This window comes from Nannizzia gypsea, genomic scaffold (genome assembly GCF_000150975.2).
Source record: "Nannizzia gypsea CBS 118893 supercont1.1 genomic scaffold, whole genome shotgun sequence".
In the NCBI taxonomy this organism is placed as follows: domain Eukaryota; kingdom Fungi; phylum Ascomycota; class Eurotiomycetes; order Onygenales; family Arthrodermataceae; genus Nannizzia; species Nannizzia gypsea.
Window position 1 is genome coordinate 2,397,885 of NW_003345201.1, and position 20,821 is coordinate 2,418,705.

The window sequence follows — 20,821 nt, forward strand, 5'->3', positions numbered from 1 at the left end:
TCAGCATCAGCGCGGCTCACATCAACATCACACACACAACCTTTCACGTCATCACATCCCAATAACTATATACGCACCCAATCCAGGGCCTCACCACCCTCAAGTGAACACTGACTCTCTTCCACGCCTTTCTACTGCTTCTGACATGCACCATCCTATTCAACAAAGGAATAATTCTGCCCCGTCATCTGGAGCCATAAAGCGCGCACACGCAGTCATCCCACTCACACTCGCATCCATCTTCCTCTCAGCTCGTTTCGGCAAAACAAGACGCTACGGCTGCTCATCAAGTGCAACAGACCTCCCCTTCTATCTCCTTTCACCATTGGGTTCCTCCACAATCTCAACCAACTACCCCTGCGGGTAAAAGCCCCAACAGCTCTCCACACTCTGGCCACCCAGCCTCAGCCTCCTCCCAGACCCACCATCTCCGAAACGAATACCAGCAGTCGCCTAAGAAGCGCAAAGCGCAAGGCCCCCACGCTCCCATTCCACCTCCCCCATCACACCTTTCTGAGGTTGCTACTACGGACGATACTACTTCTCAGGCTGGCCGTAACCCTCGCAACCGCTCACATTCTGGAGCAGGCGCGGAAAGGCGCCGACAAAGCAGTTCGGCCATTCAATCTCGCTCGGCTGGGGAGTACACATTCAAGATCAACACCCGGAATAATAGCACTTCGCATATCAATCCCAGCCCTAGCTCAAAACAACAGCTGCAGGGGAGTCAAACCCAGGCCATGGCCCAGACACAAATGCAAGTATCTTCCCTAGTACGCCCATCGGATCCGACCCAGACTCCAACTACTAGCCGCTCTCATTCTCCCTCGCGTGACGTCTCGCCGTCGTCCCGCGATACTCGAGATACTACGCGAGAGAGAGAACCCCCCACCGTGAATGAATCAGACAATCCTGCTTCTAGAGGAGCCATCGCCTCCACAAACTCTGGTAGTAGTGGAGAAAGCACAGTGTCATACCACACTGCATCAAATTCACTAACCCCTAATGAGACAAACGGCCCGGTTCCCAATGGCGATTCCCTCCGCAATTGAAAACCAGCCATACAGTGGCTGGACTCTCTTCATGAATTACCGATTAGCTAACCCGGGCTAACTGATCTGATGCCTTTATTTTTTTGGACACTCTTTTCTTGCTCATTTTACTTTGTCATATCCCTCCTCTCATATCTGTTTCATGCCTTCCCATTTTCGTATTCTATACAGTTGGCTACTCCTATGTTTTTGATTTTTGCCTTGGTTTTTATTCGTTCCACGTCCCCATTCGCTATGCCATTCTATATACCATGGGTTTGATTTAATTATAATTTCTAACGGCATAACGTTGGATCGGCTTTTCTCTTTCTTTGTTTTACTTTGATGTCCGCTCATGACTTGCCTTTTTATAATGCCTTGATTTAGTCCATTTACTTGTCTATTATTTATTCCTCTTCTTCGTCAATCTTCCTTTTTACTGCCTAGACTGGCTTCCCTAGGATCTCATTTGCCTTTTATATTCCATTTTCTTAGTGTCTTTCTAACTTGGTCCATCTCTCTCTGCTTGGTTTCTTGAAACCTAGATACCCAATGTGGCTAAGGCCATGCATAAAAAGCAGCTCAGCGGAGGCAATTTGTGTATTTATCTAACTACTTTACCCAGGAGCCGTGGCTTCCTGCCCTCCATGCAGGTAACCGAACAATAATATATTCAGCTCAATAGGCTACACACTCACCTCACATTCTTGACTCCATACAATGACAGGGTCTCTTACCTGATTCCGCCACAGCGCAAAGCAGAAGCCACATATGATATCACATGTGGCTTACGGATATCATCGTCCGAGTCAGACCATGCCTGGCGCCCAAGGCTTGGAGGAGGAAGGATTGTGCCATTTTAGTAGGTTATGGTTAGTAAGTTAGGCCGATAATTCCTTCTGCCAAGGCATATCTTGTTCAATCTTGGGATCTCACTGTTGTGGAACCTGGAATGATCTTCCGCAAGGGCTGAAAGACATATGTCGAAAGAATACGGATCGACAATGATTCGTGAATCTGGTAATATTTCAAATCATTCTTTAAACCGTAAAAGATTGTGTTCGAGATGGTCCTAATATAGAGAGAGGGGGTGGTTTAGTTTATGATATCGCAACTACTCCGTATTGCTGCTATATTCATTGTCATGCAGGCGTTCGCCTGAAGTGATGTTTGAATCAGGCTTGCAGGGACACTTGAAGTGCTTGGTGCCACTTTACTATCCTTGGCCTTGTTGAACCAGACTCTCTTGGTGACGGATAGGTGCACATGATATAATACCAGTATTGATTTCTAAGCTTGCGTGGTAGTTAACTGACAAATTTCATTTGCTTCCAGCTCTCTCCTTTCGCTAGCCGGTTAAGTGCCCAGGTAGGGTAGCTACTTCATACAGGGCGCTACAACATCACGCTAGATGACATGATACCTGTCAACAACCGGAATAAGCATAACTTTGCTCTAATTGCTTGGGGGTCCATAGTTTTTGAGTTCAATAACACTCTCAATAGGCTCTTGATCGGTTATTCGTCTCGCTTCTTTCCTCGATACCAGATATCGACGTGTTTCACAACTATCATTCACCCCTCCAGTGGTGCTAGGGAATACGGGAACCTTAGGTTGGCTGCATGGCGCCAGCTTGCGCATCTTAATATACCCAGTCAGTCGTGCGGACTGCCAGGTCCTGAAAACCGCCATGTTTCATTGTGGGAAGCGATTATGAGCGCACGAATAAGTACTTTCCTTAAAGCAAAGCTCAACATATACTTAAGCCGAAAGATGCTTTTTCAAACTCCAGGTTGAAAATGTCCATTCTGCTTACTTAGTAAAATATACTATAAGGGGCTGGGTACTTTTGCGTGTTGAGCCTAAATCATTTGGTTACATTAGACTTTAGGTCATAGGCAAGCTTTGAAGACTGAACATATCGTAGGTGGCGTAACTAGACGCCCAAAGTGCTCCAAGGTTAACTAGGTGTTCCAGTAGTTGAATAAATCCTAAAATGAATTTTTAGAAAGCTTTCTACTTGAAGGAATGCCAGAAAAAATAATGACAAGTACAAACACCAAGTCAGTTACGGTAGGGCCATGAAGTTTCTGGTAGCTTTGGCGGATATCCCGCAACTATAAGCGGCTTAGGATTAGGGTTACTCCCGCTTGCACGCCATGAATACCTTACCTTGGCTGGGTCTGATACTCGATTCGTTTATTCTTCCCATGGTACCAGTATTTTTTTATTCTAGCCAACCTGTATGAAAGAGGAACTCATATTCAATACGCTGATATCATCACTACGCCAACCCCGTCAAGTTGCATAGTTAACTATTCACTAACCTTCACTAAGATTCTGAGCTTACTAGGTATGGCTTATGCAAATGCACGTCCTACTAAAGTAGGCTATTAGAAATAAGCTGTGCCTCTACCTGATGCCCTGTGGGTCTGATCAATTTTGCTATAACGGTGCCATTTGCTGACTATCAGCACACCTAGAGTCCCTGGGTTTACAATGTGCCAATCACGCATTTGATTCACCTCTGCATTATTACTACCAAGATGGAATCAAAAAGGTTGGCTAAGATTCCCTAGTCTGCAAATGTCTTGCTATAGCTCTAAAAGATGTATTAGTATATAGCCTGCCAGTGGCTCTATAAACAAAACCAAGGGGTAAAAAAATATAACAAAGATATACTCAAGCCCCTGACTAATTAGTGCTGAAATAACATTCCAAAAGAGCATATTATGGACACATTGATAAATAACTTATGGAATACATCGGACAGACATATCTTTGCCTAGTTTTCGGGTATCAAAAGTTTGGACACGTGCCAGTTGGTAGGCAGAAATGACAGAAAATAAATAAGATACACTTCTTCGAAGGAAGCCAAATGGATGAAGAAAAGTAGCCCCGTTCCACCCCGTCCCACCTCCGGTTCCCCCCGAGGAGAATATGTAAACCGAGGAGCTGTGGATATGGGAGGGTTTTGAGCTCGGTGGCATTTCATACGGCTGTGTCGCTATAGGCTGTGCTTGGTGTTGATACATAGGTTGTTGTGCTTCCACGGGTTGAGATGCATACGTCTTAAGTAAACGGAGGCGCTTTTTCCGCTCATAAAGGGCCCAGCCTATGGCACCTATGGCTATGACGCCAAGAGGGACACCGACGCCAGCGCCAATAGCCACATAGGTGTTCGATAAGTTTCCGTGGTTAACAGGCATACTGGCAGCGGAAGCAGGTATTAGGTCGTTGCCGGGTGAGGTTGGATTAAGCCTGGGTACAGTGCAAGATGCTCTCGCAAGAAGAGCTTTATCGGTGATAACGTCGCCTGGATTGATAGGAAAGGGATCTGTGTTCTCGGCACATGTTGTGCTGCTTGACGAATTGGCGATGATAGAGTTCGCACAGTATAAGGCCTTACCATCCAGGAAGCTGTAGAGGGGAACTGAGCAACCCGTGCTCTTAGTAGCGGTTACTGTCCAGGAAGATGTTAGCAGTCGGCCACCTTAAAGTGGGATCACAGATATTTGGCGGTTGTAGGGATGTACTTTTTGAGCAAGGGTTTGGACACCCAGACGACGTGCTCCAGGTTTTGTCGGTGCATGATCCACGTCCCAGAGTATATGGCTGGGTTGATTCAAGGCAGTAACCGTTGGTCATGCAGATAGAGGACCTCGCACAACAATGTGTGTCACGAGCACCTGAAAAACATGGCACATCGTCAGAAGCAAGGGAGCCATCTGGGAAATAACACTCTCTTCCAGCGCAAAGAGGCGCAGTCAAGAGCAAATAGAAGAGATTCCTTGACAATAACATCTCGTCGGCGTGAGGGAGGGACGAAAACAGCAAACAATGGAGTTAAAGAAGGCCACAAGAGGTGAAGGATGGGGGAAAGATAGTAAATATATGCCGATTTCCCCTATCTTAAGCTGCCGCAAGCTTGGCTGAGGAAAGAACTTCTGCACATCGTCTTCGTAATCTCTGGGATCAATTACATACATCCACTGAGAAGAGGCAGATCGTCAGTGTACCCCACCGCCTAAATCCTTCAGGCGGCAAGGATGTTGTATCAAGCAAGGCTGGTGCATCTCGTGGTATTCAGGGATATTTTGCATCTCAGTACCAGACTCCATGGAAAGCTGGCTTTGTTGGTTCCGCCATAAAATCTCATAAGATGTCCGTTAACTGGTTCATTAAAGTAAAGGAAAGAAAAGTGAGGTACTCGGACATTGGAAAAATAAGGTTGCGAACCCGCACCTGTGGAGACTCGTCACCCGCCCGAAACTCAATAAATAACGTGGGAAGTTTGTCAAGATGAAGAGGCAGATAAAGGGAAAACAGGCACACACTTGCTTGATCATTTGATCATTAGTGGCATAAGGCTCGACTTTAAATGCTTATAATATAATATTTCTCGAGTGTTCAAGATTTGGAGACGACTAAGGCCAGGCGCAGTCCTATCAAGATTAGATGAATGGGGCGGTTCTCTATATGTTGGGGCGGGGGTGTATGCATACAAATTGAGTATCTTAAAGCGCAGCCTAACTCAATGTTATAAAAGCAGTTAACGATAAAATGAGTAAATAGGTAAATATAAATGAAGTAACTAAAGGGGGAGTAGTATATGGTAAAGACAAAGTAAAAGCTTAAGCATATTAAGTAGGATAGATGTCGAGGGTATCTCAGTAAATCTATATATTGTAGATTTAATATCAAAGAAAAGGAATTGAAAAGAGAAAGGAAGAAATGAAGAGGCCACGTAAAGAAGGCGGGAATTAAGTTCATCTGAGATTAAATGGCAAGGTGTAGTAAGAAGAATGGTCAATGAAGGAAAGGCATGACAACATAATAAATCCCATACGGGAGTGTGCGTTAGTAAATAGAATGAGTATGGGGTTGTGGCGATTATGTCTCTTGGAAGGGTGGAATAGGGTGAAGTATATATATCACGGGAAAAAGGGTAGGGATTGACTGATATTAAAAAATGTGAGATAAGGGTGTACCGGAAGTTAGAAATTAAAGGCGAGACAAAAAGAGATTAAATGCGTGTAGGCGGCGGTGGTGTTTGGATTACTCTTCCGTGGAAGAATGGATTAATGAAAGGAATGTAGTAAGTAGTTCGGGATGTAGGTTTGAGATGAAGGGTATGGCGCTTAATGCCCCTTCTTTCGGCAGTGAACTTTCCATTCGGTTCTGGCAACTCTCATGAATAGCTCAATATCGTTGATCGGGACCCAGCTAGTGAGAACTTTCATTGCGTTCTCAAAATCGGATTCGAGAATGATATCTCGCATTCCGTCGATCAAGGCTGCAGAGGTTGCGTGTAGGATATCAAGACTCTTACCGAAGGGGTCTGCCGCAGGCTGAGCAGGTCCGGTTTCGGTGCTGGTACTAGTACCATTGACGTGACCATTGGTACTGGTGGTGTCGGTAGGCTGGATTGGTTCTCCGGAATCTCCTAGAAGCATGAATACATCCCATACTCGCAGCTGCGCAGCAAATGGAATGGAATAGTTGAAGAGAGTCAGGTACCATTTGGTTCCATAGGTGGTTGGAGGGATTCCGAGTTCGGTCTAAACGGTGGGTATAGCGTTAGAAGTCATGGAAGGATTAGCGACAAAAGAGATATCATAACTCACCAGTTTCTCAGCTACCTCTCCATTGCCTAGCCAGTCTTTTTCAAAATTATTCAATGCTTCCATCAGACCAGCAAAACCCTCACGATAAAGCCGATCGAGACCTCTGTATTGCCAGAGACGGACAAGCATGACAAAGGCGTTTTCCTCGTCATAGTAAGCTAGCAGGGTGGCGGCAAGTGCTGCCATGCCCTGCACGTACCCGGTTTCTGGGAAATAAAGAGACATGGCATGTAGCACACGGAAAAGCAGTCTTTGTCCCCCACGATATCGGCGGCGGAACATGATATGGCTGCTGATGGTACGAGGGACATCTATATCAATCTGAACGTCGTCTGGGGAAGGATAAACTTGCAGCTCGTTAAACTTTCTAATCAGCTCGTCTTCTGTAGGGCTGCCAGGACGTTTCTTGGCACTGGCAGCTAAGAAGGCGTGCCATGCTGTTGAACGCCAACTGTCTGGGATACCTTTCCAGGTACGTTCGATGAGCTTGGTGCTGGTAACGTCGAATTCGAAAGTCATGCCAGAACCGTCCTTGGCCTTGGAGGTAAGCTTGGCCATTTTACGCCACTTGTCTTCACGCTCGGATTCCTTCTTCCTCATGGCCTTGGAATAAGTTGTGTCGTCCTCGGAGAAGCTGAAGCTATTGGTCTTTTGGGTAGGGCTGGTTAGCATGTCGCCAGCTTCGTCCAAGAGTTTGCGAGAACGGTTGTGGGGAAGCTTGTTGGCTGCATAACGCAGGCTGCTGGTGGTACGCGAGAGATGAGGCTGGTATGAGCTCTGGGAAGAAGTGGGACGCATTGGCTGGTCGCTAGCTCGCTGGGACGAAGAACGGCCGGCAAAAGAGCGGATACTTGCAGCCCCGGCTGTTGAAGGCGGGCGTTTGGCCATAGTACGCTTCCGTCTGGGTGTGGCAGAGGCAAGCATCAAGCTGGTCGAGACCCGTTGTAGTGGCTGCGGCACTTGCGCTTCTGGCTCGCCATCCTCAGGATGAGGAATGATGAAACCGTACCTATCGACGTAACAGTTCTCAATGTCATTCCAGTCCTCCAAACCACCGGCAAGCTCGTTGCTTTCCCGCTCAACTGTATTGGTCCTTCTGGCAGGGCTGACTGTGTTCATTGATGCAGTTTCCGACTTCTCACTTGTAGGATCAGTAGAGGCTGAATTTCCGTTTGTAGGCGAATCGTCAACATTTTCGAAGGCTTCTTTCTCCGTATCCTTGTCCATAAGAATGCTCTCATCCTCATCTAAAGCTTGGCTCAGTTCCGCCTCGCTAATGAAATCCTCGCCTTTTTCATACATCAACCTCACTTTTCGGGACAACATCTCTTCATCCACTGATAGGGTACGAATATTACCCCCGCTTCCACTTCCTGATCTCACAACCCTCAGCGAATTCGCGGATCGAATCCGACGTGTGCTGGAATTCCGCATACTCGAGGAGCTCACTTTCCTGGTAGGTGAGATTGTGTGTGCTTCATCTGCACTGAGCAGCTTCGGGTTGGATGCTGTGGGAGGACTCCACTCGTTTGTCTCGTCAATCGTAGAGCTGGTGATATCACCCAACGACGGGCTGGGAATATCCATCTTGATGCCTTGGAAGGGTGGGATTGGGGGAACTGGTGGGATATTACTAGAGCTAAGGCTGGATATACCAGATCGTTTCCTTAGAGCTACCTCACCTCTAGTACCGCGCACCGAGCTCCATTTTCTTTCAGACAAAGATCTTCTTGAACTGGGTCGATTGGGGGCTTCGTCTATAATGATGCTGGGTATATCACTATCGACGCTCTGTTTGCTTCTCGCGAGATTCAGCGAATGTTTCCCGGCAGAGACAGTCGCGCGACGCTCTTTTGAGGCAAAGGCAGAGGAAGTGATTCGCGACCAGGCAGAAGAAGGGCGGGCGTTGGCATTGAAGCTCCTGAAGGAGCCAGAGAACGATGGCCGACTAAGTGGTTCCGGTGTCGTTTCAGCCTGGACATCTAGTTTGTCTCGAAGTTTCGGGTCCTCGAGAGTTGCCACAAAGGAGGGAGGTTCGAAATTAACGGACTCCGCGTAGGAGGATGGGCCCGGAGATGACAATGCCGGCGGTGATAGCACTGGCTCAGAGGGCGCGGTAGTTGCCATGCTGCGTAACCGGTTCGCCTGGATTGTATCTGCCCGGATTTTGTTTTCCTATATAGCTGGCCCACACCAAGGTCTTTGCGCACACCACGGTGGCGCAAAAACAGGGACGCAGGATCAATAGCTAGCGAGTCGAGAGGTAAATGTAGACGAGGGCTTCGATGGCGACCCTGTAGCGGCATTCCCGAAAGCGTGAGTTTGCAATATATGTACGAACGGGGGGAGATCAAAATATCGTGGATTGCAAGCGAGTCTGAAACTATGCAGCGGTATGGTACCACGGTTAAAAAAAAAGGAGTGACTGGGCGTTTGGGATCTAGTCCTCGCGTTGGGCTGCGGTCGCCGCGAGGAAGCTAGGACATGTCGCTCGGTGTTTCAGCGGCCTCTGAGTATATCAAATTCTGATATACCCCAACTAAGCTGTCTGATGGCGCCAGCATCGAGGGGATCGTGGGATGCCGGGTTCGTTCGTCGTTGACATCGAATCAGTTTTCGTTGTTCGCTGATTTTCTGGGGGAGAGAAAAAAGGAAGCAAAAAAGCAAAAAAAGGAGAGATTAGGTAAGCGGTGACTAAAGTGATTAGTAAGACAGTGGCATGTGACCCTGCCTTGTTTATGCTTAGTCAGTGGTTAGTCATTTTTAACTTTCAACGACCAAGGTTCTTTTATCAACTGCTTGTGTACTTGTTCTTTCTTCTAGCCAAACTGTTTTATTCTATATCTCATACAAAGGAAGAGGAAGAAAGGAAAAGAAGAAAGGAAAGCCTGCCGCCCAGTCAGCCTCTACGCTTTTATTCTCTTTCGCCGTGGTTATTTATTGGATATCTGGGTAACTGAGGTAGTTACCTAGTTAGCAGTTGCGCTTCCAGCCGCGAGCGCAGCGGCTTTCTCCTTCTCAGCCCTAGCTTTGGCCAGTCTCTCTTCCTTGAGCTTGAGCAAGTCAGTCAAGTTCCATGGCGAGTCCATGATATCAAAGAAGATTTCAACGACTTGGATGACGTCTGTCTTGAGGAAGGTCTCGTCGTTCAAGATGGCGCCAAGCTCCTTGTAAGTGCGCGCAGCGTAGCTTCTGCTGTCCTTGGCACCAAAGAAGCCGAGCATCTTCTGGTAGTCCCACATCTCGGAGATATCATTGTACTGCTGCTCGGGGCCGTGGATGAGCCGTTCAATGGTATAGCCCTTGTTGTTGACTACGATAATGATGGGCTTGAATCCCTCTCGGACCATGGTGCCAATCTCCTGGACGGTCATGTGTAGACTGCCATCACCGACAAGGAGGATGACACGGCCTGGGTTGGCGGTCTCGCGACGAGCGAGGAGGACACCCAATGTGGCAGGGACCGAGAAGCCGATGCAGCTGTAGTAGAGCTGAGAGAAGTATGTCGTGTTGTCGGGAAGTGTGAGGCCCTGAGAGCCGAACTGGGAGGTGCCAACTTCGGCGATGACGAAGTCGTTGGGGCGTAGGAACTTGGAGAGACGGTCCCAGAAGCGAGCATGGTCCAGGGGATCAGTGCAGTTGTCATCCGACGGCTTCTATGGGGCGTGTTAAAAAAAAAAAGGGTAACTTTACTATGACAGGAACTAAACTTACCTCTGAGGTCTTGGGGAGGATCTTGGCGAGGTCTACCGTTCGTTGGATGGGTTCCTTGGTGAGCCTGGCAAGGAGCTTTGTAATAACAGGCCTGAAGTCAAGGCCCTTCCACACCTTTCCTGCCACGGAGCAGAATCCGGGATGCAATTCGATAAGCTTATCAGCTGGAAGCGCTGTACTGAATCCACCTGTGTTTCCACTGACGTTGAAGGGGCCGAGGTGTAAGACGGCATCGTGGGATTCTATCTGGGCCTTGAGAGCAGGATTGCTGGATGTGATACCGCAGTATAGGCCGGCAAAGTGAGGATCGGATTCGTTCATAGTTGATTTACCTAGCGGTGTTGTGTACCACTATCACCTGTTAGCATATAATTAATAGCAAGACGAAGAAGACGAAGTAAAGGAGGTAGAGGAAGAAGAAGAAAACCAGTGGCAGACTTACTGGTGCAGCTAGCAGCTTGATGAGCTCGCTTGTTTCCTTGTACAAGTTATGCCTGGACATCAACATGTCAACCAAGACACCGGGGTCCTTAGCCTGACCCATACGCTTGATGACTTCCTCAACAACCTCATCCTCCTCTGCCTCTCTGCCCTCATTCCTCACAGCAAGATCAAGCGGCTTCTCTAGCGGGGAAGCATCAATCGGGCTATCCTGAATATCCAGCGGCACGAACAGGTATACCGGAAGCCTCCTCTTAATAGACGTCTCAATCACCCGGTCCACCTCAGCTGCTACCTTACTCTCATCATCCAGGAAGGCGGTCGCGGCAGCTACGGGTTCAACCATTTTCTGATACGTTCGGTGATCCCACTGGTCCATCCATAAGGTATGATGGATACGTGTGTGGTTGCGCTGCATGTCTCTCGAAGTGTTTCCTACGATATGGATGACGGGTATGTATTCACTGTATGCGCCCACTATGCCGTTCAGGGCACTCAACTCTCCGACTCCATAAGTAGTGACGACAACGCCAGGCAGGGAACGAGCACGGGCGTATCCGTCCGCCGCGTAGGCAGCGTTAAGTTCGTTGCAGGTGCCTACCCAGCGCAAGTCCGGCACGCTGTAGACATGGTCGAGCAGATTCAAGTTGAAGTCGCCAGGGACTCCGACGATGTTGCGGATGCCGAGCTGATGTAGACGGCGAAAGATGTACTCGCCAACCGGGATCGTAGACATGGTCAGTTTCAGTTTAGCTGTGTTGTTCCTGGTGTTCCTGAGGTTCGTGTCGTTGCGGTCAGGGTGCTGGGAGAATGAGCGTGGGGTGGTGTCTGGTGTCTAGTGTCGGAAGAGATCGAGATCGAGAAATAGCCTCTTCGCTATATATGTACCCTGTAGGGATTCGACTTCCCCCTCCACGCTCGGCTTTTTTCCCTCCTGATCTCTTTGCCCCGCAAAAAACGCCCTTCGACTGCCATGCTTCGGCCCGACGGATGCTTAGGTAAGCAAGGGTAAACACCGAGCCCCTTGCCCTAGCCCTAGCCCTGAGTATTTTCCGAAAGGAGGGGGCTCCCCTGGATAGCAGAAGATCTGGAGAGACGTGAGACCGCAAGCAGCAACAAGGGTGGCTTGTCTTCCTGTCTGCTTCATTCGCCTCAGTCTGACTGCTGCTTGTTGTTCTTCTAGATGCGCTCTGCTGCCTCGGCTAACCTCGGGTGTTTTGCCACCAGTCGCAGTGGGGAACATGCAGAACTAGTAGCAGTAGTAAGAGAGCAGGTAACTTGTTGGTAGATAAGATAGATAGATAGATATGCAGAGAAAGCACATCACCTACAGGAGAACTGGATCACGGTTCTGTACTGACTGCTTCATTGTATTAGGATCTCTATATCCACATTAAAACATCCAAGCGCGCCTTTAGTGATATCTCCAATGATAGCTCTTGCGCCCCTCGTCACTGTGCCTGTGCCTGACTTGGAAGATTTTCTATCTGCCGTACCAGGAAGCTCTTCTCATCTGTGAACTGGTCATCGTCCGTCCGGTCCTCCAGGAACTTGGGCAGGAATTTCAGCAGTCTTTCTCGGTTGTTGATCAGAATTCGCTGTACCGCCACGCTCTTGTTTGGGTTGGCTACGAATACCTATACCATGTTAACTGAAGATCTATATATTATATTGCTAGATCAAGGAAGATTCTTACTTTGAAGATATGGAAGCCCTCGTACTGCACCATCTTGCGGTCGTCTCGAAGTAGATTCATGCATAGCTTCAAGTGGTCACCGCTGTCCACATATGCCGTCATGACATTGTAGTTGGCCCGATCTAGCAACAGCTCGCCTAGGAGCTTGATGCTCTGTCTTTTCGTTACATACGAATCAGATAGCACCAAAATGTTGTTGTATCTGCTGAAGAACAAGTCGAAATTGGCGCTCAGGTAGCCGGCCACCAGTGCCTTGTGACGAGTCAAGATATCCTACCACTATGTTAGTTATCAGACGAATAACGTAGAAAAGTGACGAAAATATACCCTAAACGTTGTAAATGCATCTGCGCTGACTTCAAAACTGCTCTGGTTAATCCAACCCAGAAAACTCCAAAACAGTCCCTCACCGCTTTGTTTCTTCCCTGGTTGTATCTCGTTCAGTCGTATGGCCCTTTCACCCTCTCCAGACTCATCATACAAGATAATACCAGCCACCACCTCGTACTTCAGCGCTTCCCGTAGAATGGATCCGCACGGCATCGCGCTCTTGTTGTTCTCATACCCTCGACATAGTTGTGTTAGGATCTCGGGTCGCTTATGAACAATGTACGAAATGACGGGCGGGTCACCGGAAGTGGATGACACAGGAGCAGCGCCTCCACCGCCTGTAGAATTAGGTATGGCTGGAGCCGTGGTCGATGTGTCTGGTCTGAACCGGAGGATATGCGAAAATATGGTCTGGGTGTCCTTGCGGGCTTCAAACGGTAGATTAGGGATAGATCGCGCAAGTTCGTAGAGGAGGTCTTCCTGTAGTGATGCATGTACAAGCTGCTGTACTTGGTCTGGTAATGTATCGACCTCTATTCCTCTGGGTTAGCTTATACACATGGTACGAATGAGCATTGAATAGGAGTACAGCCGGACCTTGTGTCCCCTGGACAATCAACTTCATGTGGCCCAGCTGCTTAGCTAGGTCTTCTTCAGTCTACCAATTATATGAGTATTCCATCCGTAGTCATGTCTGTCAGATACTTGAGGGGCATTTGAGTGGCTCACCTTTGCATCTCCTGGGACATCCCGCAGCTTGACCAGCAGGTCTTTGGTTGTCCTTGCAACCTCTGCAGGCTGCCGCTGTCTACTCCGGTTGAAAAGAAACGCCATCACTGGATAAAAATAGGCCTGATATTTCTCTCTTTCTCTTCTATTTCTGAGAGACTGCTCATAGGATGTGGTTCAGCCCAAGGGAAATAGCAGCGCCGCGCAGCAGTGTAATGTAGTGGATAGAGGCAGGAGATATCAGTGTAAAAGGCCACTCCCTAGTTTATATCATCATTGTACATCAAGTTTCTCCCGTACTCCCACCTATATAGGCGCTGTACTTGGTAGGGGGGTGGGATGATGTTGATGTTGATGTCACAGGCTAAAGGAGCTCTGCGGCAGTTAACGAGTTGAATAATACATTTTGCCCCACCCGCGCAGAAAATCATCTCAGATTAAATATTTAGCTGGGTATCTCGATATTTTTCTTTTAGCAATACAATATTCAGAGAGACAGCTACAAAATTCCACCGCGGATATCTAAGTCTAACTACTCACTGACTCTGCCTAATCAAGAATATTCTATCTTGTTCTGCCTGCAATAATGAGTTCTCAGCCCACTCACGATGACCGAGATAGCGACAGTGACGACTCGGTGCCGGAAGAGCCCCTCGATGTTACCCGCGACGACGGATGGGAGGATGTAGAGCCTGAAGAAGAGAGCGAGCCCGTCGTCGGCCTTTTCACAGATAAGATATACCCTGATGCTCGTTTAATGCTAGACGAATGCAAGGAGAAGTTCGGGTTCGATTTTGTTCGCGTGCAAAAGGAGCTGGGTGTGTACTCAGGCTGGCCACTTTCCACAGTACGAGCCTGGTTGCTAATCGCTTCATATATAGGACTTGATTTCCTTGGAACTATCAGGCTGGTTAATTATATCCGCTCAGAGGTGAAGAACGGTAACACGAAGCCCGACGTCTCGAGCGCAGCGCTGTTCGAGGACGAGAAGTACCTTAAGCCCGTCCTGGAGGACGATGCGCTGCTGTACAGTTTAGACGATATTGCAGACCTGACAGTTGGAGAACAACAAGAGGTTACAGAAAAACTGGAAAAGATGACTGATCCAGCACGGATAAAGGAACTGGAAAATGAACTCAGCAACCTCCGCGGCGAATTTGCTGAGTATAAGCAGATGGTGCAGAAGGCCCTAAACCAATCCATAGAAGACGAGAGTGAGAGCAGTAGTAAGGTAGATCGGTCCAGTTCACGATCTTTCCAAGAAGCAGAGAAGACCTACTTCACCTCGTATGCCTATAATGGTGCGTATACACACACAACCTAGCAAACCTTGGTCTGATGGGTTGGGCTAACAACAACAGCGATCCACGAGTCAATGATCAAGGACTCCATTCGAACGGATGCGTACCGTGATTTCATATATGATAACAAGCACTTGTTCAAGGACAAGGTGGTTCTAGATGTTGGCTGTGGAACGGGTATCTTGTCCATGTTCTGTGCTAAAGCCGGCGCAAAACAAGTCATTGCTGTGGATAACTCAGACATCATCGGCAAGGCACGAGAAATTGTATACGAGAATGGATTTGATAAAGTCATCACGTAAGTATAACCTTTGACAGCCGTCTCTTGATGACCTTTATCTAACAAGATGTATAGATGTCTGCGTGGGAAAATTGAAGAAGTCATACTCCCCGTGAAGCAGGTCGACATCATCGTCTCTGAGTGGATGGGCTACTGTCTCCTTTTCGAGGCTATGTTTGATTCTGTTCTCTGGGCTCGCGACCGTTATCTTGTACCCGGCGGTCTCATGGTCCCTTCACATGCAACTATCCGTATTGCGCCGGTGGCCTCTGCAGACCTCGTTCAGGAACACATCACTTTCTGGAAATCAATTTATGGCTTCAACATGTCTAGTATGCTTGAAGGCGTGCATGACGAAGCTATTGTCCGCAGCCTCAGGCCTGATATTATGGCCGCTGAATCAGAGCTCTTCCTCTACTTGCCACTTCACACCATCACAGTCAAGGAGCTTGTATTTACCAAAGAGTTTTCCGTTACACTCTCCCGCGATATTGACTCCCTAGATGGTTGGGCCGTATGGTTCGATATCATATTCATGCCTTCGGCTGATAGCAAGCTGACCCCGGAAGAGGCATTGCCAGAAATAATGAAAAAACGGGACATTGTAGCCTTCACAACTGGTCCAGATGGAAAGGAAACGCATTGGCAACAAGGTCTCTTCCTCATCAACAAGAAGAAAAACCCCACTGCTGCAATGAAGAAGGGACATGTGGTTAGTGGATCTATCGAGTACCAGAAGAAGGATGAAAAGTCACGCCTTTTGGATATCACTATTGGCTGGAATTCAGACGGAATGTCTGGAAACCAGAAGTGGTCTTTGGCATAGGTCACATACACGAGGATAGATCTGGGTATTACGGCTTTGGGCTGGTTACTTGATGGATACCATTTCTGGTCTATGGGTATAGATAAAACTGGGTTAAGATATTAGGGGTTCATGGGTATCAATGGGTATAAAATAAAGAGCCTGCTATGTCAAGTGTCTGAGAATTGAGCACTGTATCGTTTCCCTGGAGCTTGACTCCAAGCAACAGAAGTTTTCTCAGGCCTCGGCTTGGATTCATGTGTATCACTGTGCCTTTTCCGGTACTCCTCACCGCGCCGTGATCTGTCTCTTCTGCTATCTCGATCTCGATCTAGATCTCGAGAACGGCTTCTATGGTGTCTTCTTTCCCTCTTCTCAACGCTAGCATCCAGCCTAAATCCATCAAAGCTATCATCCGAATTACCGTTTTCTTGATGCCTTCGTCTCCACCGTTTCTCCTTCTCTTCTTTTTTCAGAGCTCTGAGTTCCCTCTCCTTCTCTTCGGCCCACTTTGTTCTCTCCTTTTCCACCTCCCTTAACTGCTTCACGCCTTTCTTCATCGCCGCCAGCGGATCGTTCGTAGCTATCCTTATCTTTTCCCTCTCTTGTCTTCTGGGGTCTTCATCTCCCCAAACGTTCGTAGTAGGCAGCCCGGTACTCTGTGCAGATATTTCCGCTGTGGAGGAAGAATACCATGGTGCAGAGGCTAGTTGCTGCTTATACCCTGCTGCATTGGAGAATCGCATCGTATATTGGTCTTCAAACTCTTGGTTCTTTCTTGCGGTTTCAGCTTCAGCTTCGGGGTTCTTGTCTGAACGGCGTCTTCGAGATGTTGGTTCCTCAGGAAACAAGCTGATGTGTCCCGACTTATCTACAATAGGGGCATCGTTGACGGGCCGACGAGATGCCTCCATTTCAGCACGCTGATGCGTCAGTTCAGCATCTTCCTTTGCAAACCGGATGTCGCGATCTGTATCATTTTCCCCAGCAAGTCTCCTCCTCTTCCGATGTCTGACCTCTCCATGCAATTTCTCACGGGTGCGAGAACGGTGAGATTTTTCATCACCATCCTCACCCAAGGGTGTCGATATCTTCCCACGTAAGATATCTACTCTCCTTTCAGCATCTTCTTCCCGTTGCTTCCTTTCTTTCTCCTCTTCTTCGGCCTTTGCACGAGCTTCATCGCGCCGCACTCTCGCGACGTTGTCCTTGTTGTATACGTTCCATGACTTCTTCCCTAAAAGGTGTCTATAAACAGTATATCAGCATAATTCCTAGTGTAGTACATGTAAACAGTCCCACTTACAACGGCATCGTCCAGTCCTTTAGTTAGCTTGCTGCCTTCTGACGTTTTCTTGACATGAGATCAAAAAGCAAGGAAGACCAAAAGTGACGACACTGCTGACTAAGCCTAACTAGCTGCCCTTAATGTATGAAGTTGCCTGAAGGCAGAGAGCAAAACAACAAGACGAAGAAGAACAGACTTACTACATTTCAGGTCTGTTTCAGCTTCAAGGGCATTCTCTAAGTTATATCTCAATACCAGCATTGCAGATATTTCTTTGTTATCTCACCGCTATATAATATCTTGACTGGTATACGCCGGTTAGCCCCCGCAAACGGTTGACAGCTCACCAGTAATCACACGCAGCATGTTCAATCCGTTCGGATCAGGCAATCAACCTCGCGGCGATGCGTCTTATCCTCCTCAAGGATCTCCACAGCCACAAGGTGGTTATAACAGCGGTTATGGGCAGGATCCCCGAATGGGAGGTATGAGCGGAGGGTATGAATCTCAATATATACCCCTTCTATGTGCCTGGGGATAACGTTATGACTGACGAATGCAAATGTGAATAGCAGCAGCCATGGAGGCCCTCCAATGGGTAGGCCAGGTGAGAGACCAATGCCTCCTAGACCTACCGGAGGTAGAGGTGGCGAGGGGCAGACCTGGTCTTTACGCCCTGCCAAAAGTCCCGATAATTCATACACATATGGAAACCTGTACGTCCTGATATCTCTTCCTCGGTCGTTAACATGGGATGGTATCTAACGGTATTCTATTTTGTAATAGTGTTGCAGTTTCTCCCCGTGATATCCCTCGATCTCGCGATGGTACCGATGTCCTGATTCTTGTCAATGGATTATACGTGTTTTCCGCTCGTCCCATGGAGGGCTTCCCTCAAGGTCATATCAGTATGTCCGACCCGCAAAGGACATGGGCGCAAATTGCCTTGACCGATATGGTGCAGGTACAGTTATACGATGCGTTCAGCCAAAGTAGCCAAGCCTACCTCGGGTCTTTGGATATTGAAGTGAGCTTTGCTGGACGAAAGAGAACGGAAGTTCCTTATGACCAAGACCAACTTGCGCAGACATTTATCAAGGTATGTTTATAATATAGAATTATGTTAGTGGTTGGATATCCAGGACTAATGCAATGTAGAACTTCGAGGACCAGATCCTTGCACCTGGCCAGAAGATATTGATGGATGACAAGAGCATCCCTTTGCTACTAACAGTGAAAACGGTCCAGCTTGGTGACTTAACCACTGAGAAGCCATCTTCTTCTGCACCAACCTCCTCGGATCCTCGCTCCAGAGGTATTTTAACAGGTTATACGTTAATCAACTTTTTCAAAGATGCAAAAACTGGAATCAATGTTAAAGCATCTAACCGGCGACCAGCAGCAAACTCAATAGTTCAGCCTGATTTCAAATTTGAGAATATGGGTATTGGTGGATTGGACACAGAATTTAGCACCATCTTCCGAAGAGCTTTCGCATCCCGCATTTTCCCACCGGGCCTTGTCGAGAAGCTTGGTATCCAGCACGTCAAAGGTATTTTGCTATACGGACCTCCTGGAACAGGTAAAACATTGATTGCAAGGCAAATTGGAAAAATGCTGAATGCCAGGGAGCCCAAGGTCATCAACGGCCCCGAAGTTTTGAATAAATTTGTGGGCCAGTCTGAGGAGAACATTAGAAAACTCTTTGCCGATGCAGAGAAGGAGTACAAGGAGAAGGGAGACGAAAGTGGACTACACATTATCATATTTGATGAATTGGATGCCGTTTGCAAACAGAGAGGCAGCGGTGCCGGTGGCGGAACAGGTGTTGGTGATAGTGTGGTCAACCAGCTTCTATCAAAGCTCGATGGTGTTGACCAACTGAACAATATCTTGCTTATAGGAATGACAAACCGGATGGACATGATTGATGATGCGCTCCTGCGCCCAGGTCGATTAGAAGTCCATATGGAAATATCCCTGCCAGATGAGCATGGCAGAGCTCAGATATTGAAGATCCACACCCAGAAAATGCGAGACAACGATGTTATGGACCGAGACGTGGATATCAAAGAACTTGCAGCCCTTACCAAAAACTTTTCAGGTGCCGAAATCAGTGGATTGGTGAAGTCGGCATCGTCATTCGCCTTTAACCGTCACGTCAAGGTGGGAACCATGGCTGGCATCAGTGATGACATCGTCAACACGAAGGTCAACCGAACGGACTTCCACAAAGCACTAGAAGAGGTAAAGCCTGCCTTTGGTGTTTCTGAAGAAGAGCTCGAGACTTGTATCCACGGAGGCATCCACCCATTTCTCCCGAGCAGTAGGTGAGATCCTGGAAAGAAGGCAAGCTCTTCGTCAAACAAGTCCGTGACCCAGATGCCACAACATCTCTTTTCTCAGTGCTGCTTCATGGACCGCCTGGGAGTGGCAAGACGGCTCTCGCTGCTAAGATTGCAATTGACTCAGGTTTCCCCTTTGTCAAACTAATTAGCCCAGAAGATATGGTGGGCTATAGTGAGATGGCTAAAGTCCAACACATGAACAAAGTGTTCACAGATGCCTATAAGAGTCCAACCAGTGTTGTTGTCATGGACAACATTGAGCGAATCATTGACTGGGTGCCCATTGGACCTCGATTCAGCAACTCAGTCCTCCAAGCTGTGATGGTGCTGCTCAGGAAACAGCCTCCTAAAGGCCGTCGTCTGCTAGTTCTCGCAACTACGACTGAACGGTCAATCCTGAAGCAACTCGACGTGTTCACTTCATTCAATTCAGACATACCCGTACCAAACATTAACACCTACGAGGAATTAGCCTACATCTTGCAGCAGGAACAAACTTTGTCTTCCGATGAGGTCAAATCTGCTTTGTCACGGATTCGAGAATTGACACAGAGTGATAAGATTGGAGTCGGCGTAAAAAAGGTGCTGCTTGGTGTTGGTACCGCAAAACAAGACACCGATAGAGCCAGCCGGTTTGCGTCTGTTATTGCTCGAGCAATGGATGAGCAAAATTATGTATAAAGAGGTTATCACATACTAAGATGCAGGATTAAACCCTCAAGCTATATATCTGTTGTCCTTTGCAGTGAAATTCTATATTCAGTTCAAGTATGTCCTTGCTTGAAATTGGCTATATAAATTTGCTGCTTCTTCATATATCCCCTGGAAAGTCTATTACATTATGGTTGAATGAGATAATTTTTGATATCCAGTTGCTATTTCTCTCCCCAAAGAGCTTTTCTTTCTATTAGTGAGAATTCAGGCTTCTATAGTCTGAATGTCCCAGAGTTCCCTCTTTTTTGAAACCCCTAGCAACGCGCTCCCTCCTGCACGTGATGATTTCCTAAAAGGGAAGAGAAATGAAATCAACTTCTAAAGGACACAAAAGAAAACAAAGCTTCGCCTAATCAAATATCAACAACACTCTTTGTTAATAGAGAGAGAGGGTCTTCACAACTCTCTTTTCCTGCCAAAGCCTCTTTATTCTATCTGTGCTCTCTCATCTCATAAAGTATTGGCCATCCTCCTTCCTATCTACAAAGCAAAGCGTGATATCAACAAGTCTCTGCCG

At 47.7% G+C, this 20,821-nt stretch overlaps 9 protein-coding genes across 9 annotated transcripts in view; 4 read left to right on the top strand and 5 right to left on the bottom strand.

The window, feature by feature from the left end:
* MGYG_08909 (hypothetical protein) overlaps positions 1–1,052 on the top strand; it is a gene marked incomplete at both ends in the record, with an annotated part of 2,279 nt that extends 1,227 nt beyond the window's left edge. Inside the window, one exon of the mRNA XM_003176756.1 lies at positions 203–1,052. Within this exon, the coding sequence (XP_003176804.1) occupies positions 203–1,052 (850 nt within the window). The remainder of the gene's footprint in view (positions 1–202) is intronic.
* A 2,732-nt stretch (positions 1,053–3,784) lies between these two features.
* On the bottom strand, positions 3,785–4,679 carry MGYG_00892 (hypothetical protein; the record flags this gene model as incomplete). Its single annotated transcript, XM_003176757.1, has 2 exons — positions 3,785–4,494; positions 4,568–4,679. The coding sequence occupies 2 exons, from the start codon at positions 4,677–4,679 to the stop codon at positions 3,785–3,787; spliced, it is 822 nt and encodes a 273-aa protein (XP_003176805.1).
* Positions 4,680–4,871: 192 nt separating this feature from the next.
* Positions 4,872–5,337, top strand: MGYG_00893 (hypothetical protein; the record flags this gene model as incomplete). Its single annotated transcript, XM_003176758.1, has 2 exons — positions 4,872–4,917; positions 4,949–5,337. The coding sequence occupies 2 exons, from the start codon at positions 4,872–4,874 to the stop codon at positions 5,335–5,337; spliced, it is 435 nt and encodes a 144-aa protein (XP_003176806.1).
* Positions 5,338–6,172: 835 nt separating this feature from the next.
* MGYG_00894 (TBC1 domain family member 10A) lies at positions 6,173–8,785 on the bottom strand (the record flags this gene model as incomplete). The annotated part of the gene is made up of 2 exons (XM_003176759.1): positions 6,173–6,592; positions 6,659–8,785. The coding sequence occupies 2 exons, from the start codon at positions 8,783–8,785 to the stop codon at positions 6,173–6,175; spliced, it is 2,547 nt and encodes an 848-aa protein (XP_003176807.1).
* An 842-nt stretch (positions 8,786–9,627) lies between these two features.
* Positions 9,628–11,549, bottom strand: MGYG_00895 (pyruvate decarboxylase; the record flags this gene model as incomplete). Its single annotated transcript, XM_003176760.1, has 3 exons — positions 9,628–10,314; positions 10,373–10,723; positions 10,815–11,549. The coding sequence occupies 3 exons, from the start codon at positions 11,547–11,549 to the stop codon at positions 9,628–9,630; spliced, it is 1,773 nt and encodes a 590-aa protein (XP_003176808.1).
* Positions 11,550–12,264: 715 nt separating this feature from the next.
* Positions 12,265–13,673, bottom strand: MGYG_00896 (conidiophore development protein hymA; the record flags this gene model as incomplete). Its single annotated transcript, XM_003176761.1, has 5 exons — positions 12,265–12,450; positions 12,510–12,782; positions 12,837–13,372; positions 13,437–13,497; positions 13,569–13,673. The coding sequence occupies 5 exons, from the start codon at positions 13,671–13,673 to the stop codon at positions 12,265–12,267; spliced, it is 1,161 nt and encodes a 386-aa protein (XP_003176809.1).
* A 481-nt stretch (positions 13,674–14,154) lies between these two features.
* MGYG_00897 (S-adenosylmethionine-dependent methyltransferase superfamily domain-containing protein) lies at positions 14,155–15,975 on the top strand (the record flags this gene model as incomplete). Its single annotated transcript, XM_003176762.1, has 4 exons — positions 14,155–14,386; positions 14,450–14,869; positions 14,930–15,167; positions 15,225–15,975. 4 exons carry the CDS (start codon positions 14,155–14,157, stop codon positions 15,973–15,975), a joined length of 1,641 nt encoding a protein of 546 aa, XP_003176810.1.
* Positions 15,976–16,124: 149 nt separating this feature from the next.
* MGYG_00898 (homocitrate synthase) lies at positions 16,125–17,268 on the bottom strand (the record flags this gene model as incomplete). The annotated part of the gene is made up of 2 exons (XM_003176763.1): positions 16,125–17,202; positions 17,261–17,268. The coding sequence occupies 2 exons, from the start codon at positions 17,266–17,268 to the stop codon at positions 16,125–16,127; spliced, it is 1,086 nt and encodes a 361-aa protein (XP_003176811.1).
* Positions 17,269–17,606: 338 nt separating this feature from the next.
* Positions 17,607–20,271, top strand: MGYG_00899 (vesicular-fusion protein SEC18; the record flags this gene model as incomplete). Its single annotated transcript, XM_003176764.1, has 5 exons — positions 17,607–17,740; positions 17,815–17,958; positions 18,029–18,341; positions 18,401–19,568; positions 19,592–20,271. The coding sequence occupies 5 exons, from the start codon at positions 17,607–17,609 to the stop codon at positions 20,269–20,271; spliced, it is 2,439 nt and encodes an 812-aa protein (XP_003176812.1).
* Positions 20,272–20,821: the final 550 nt, after the last annotated feature.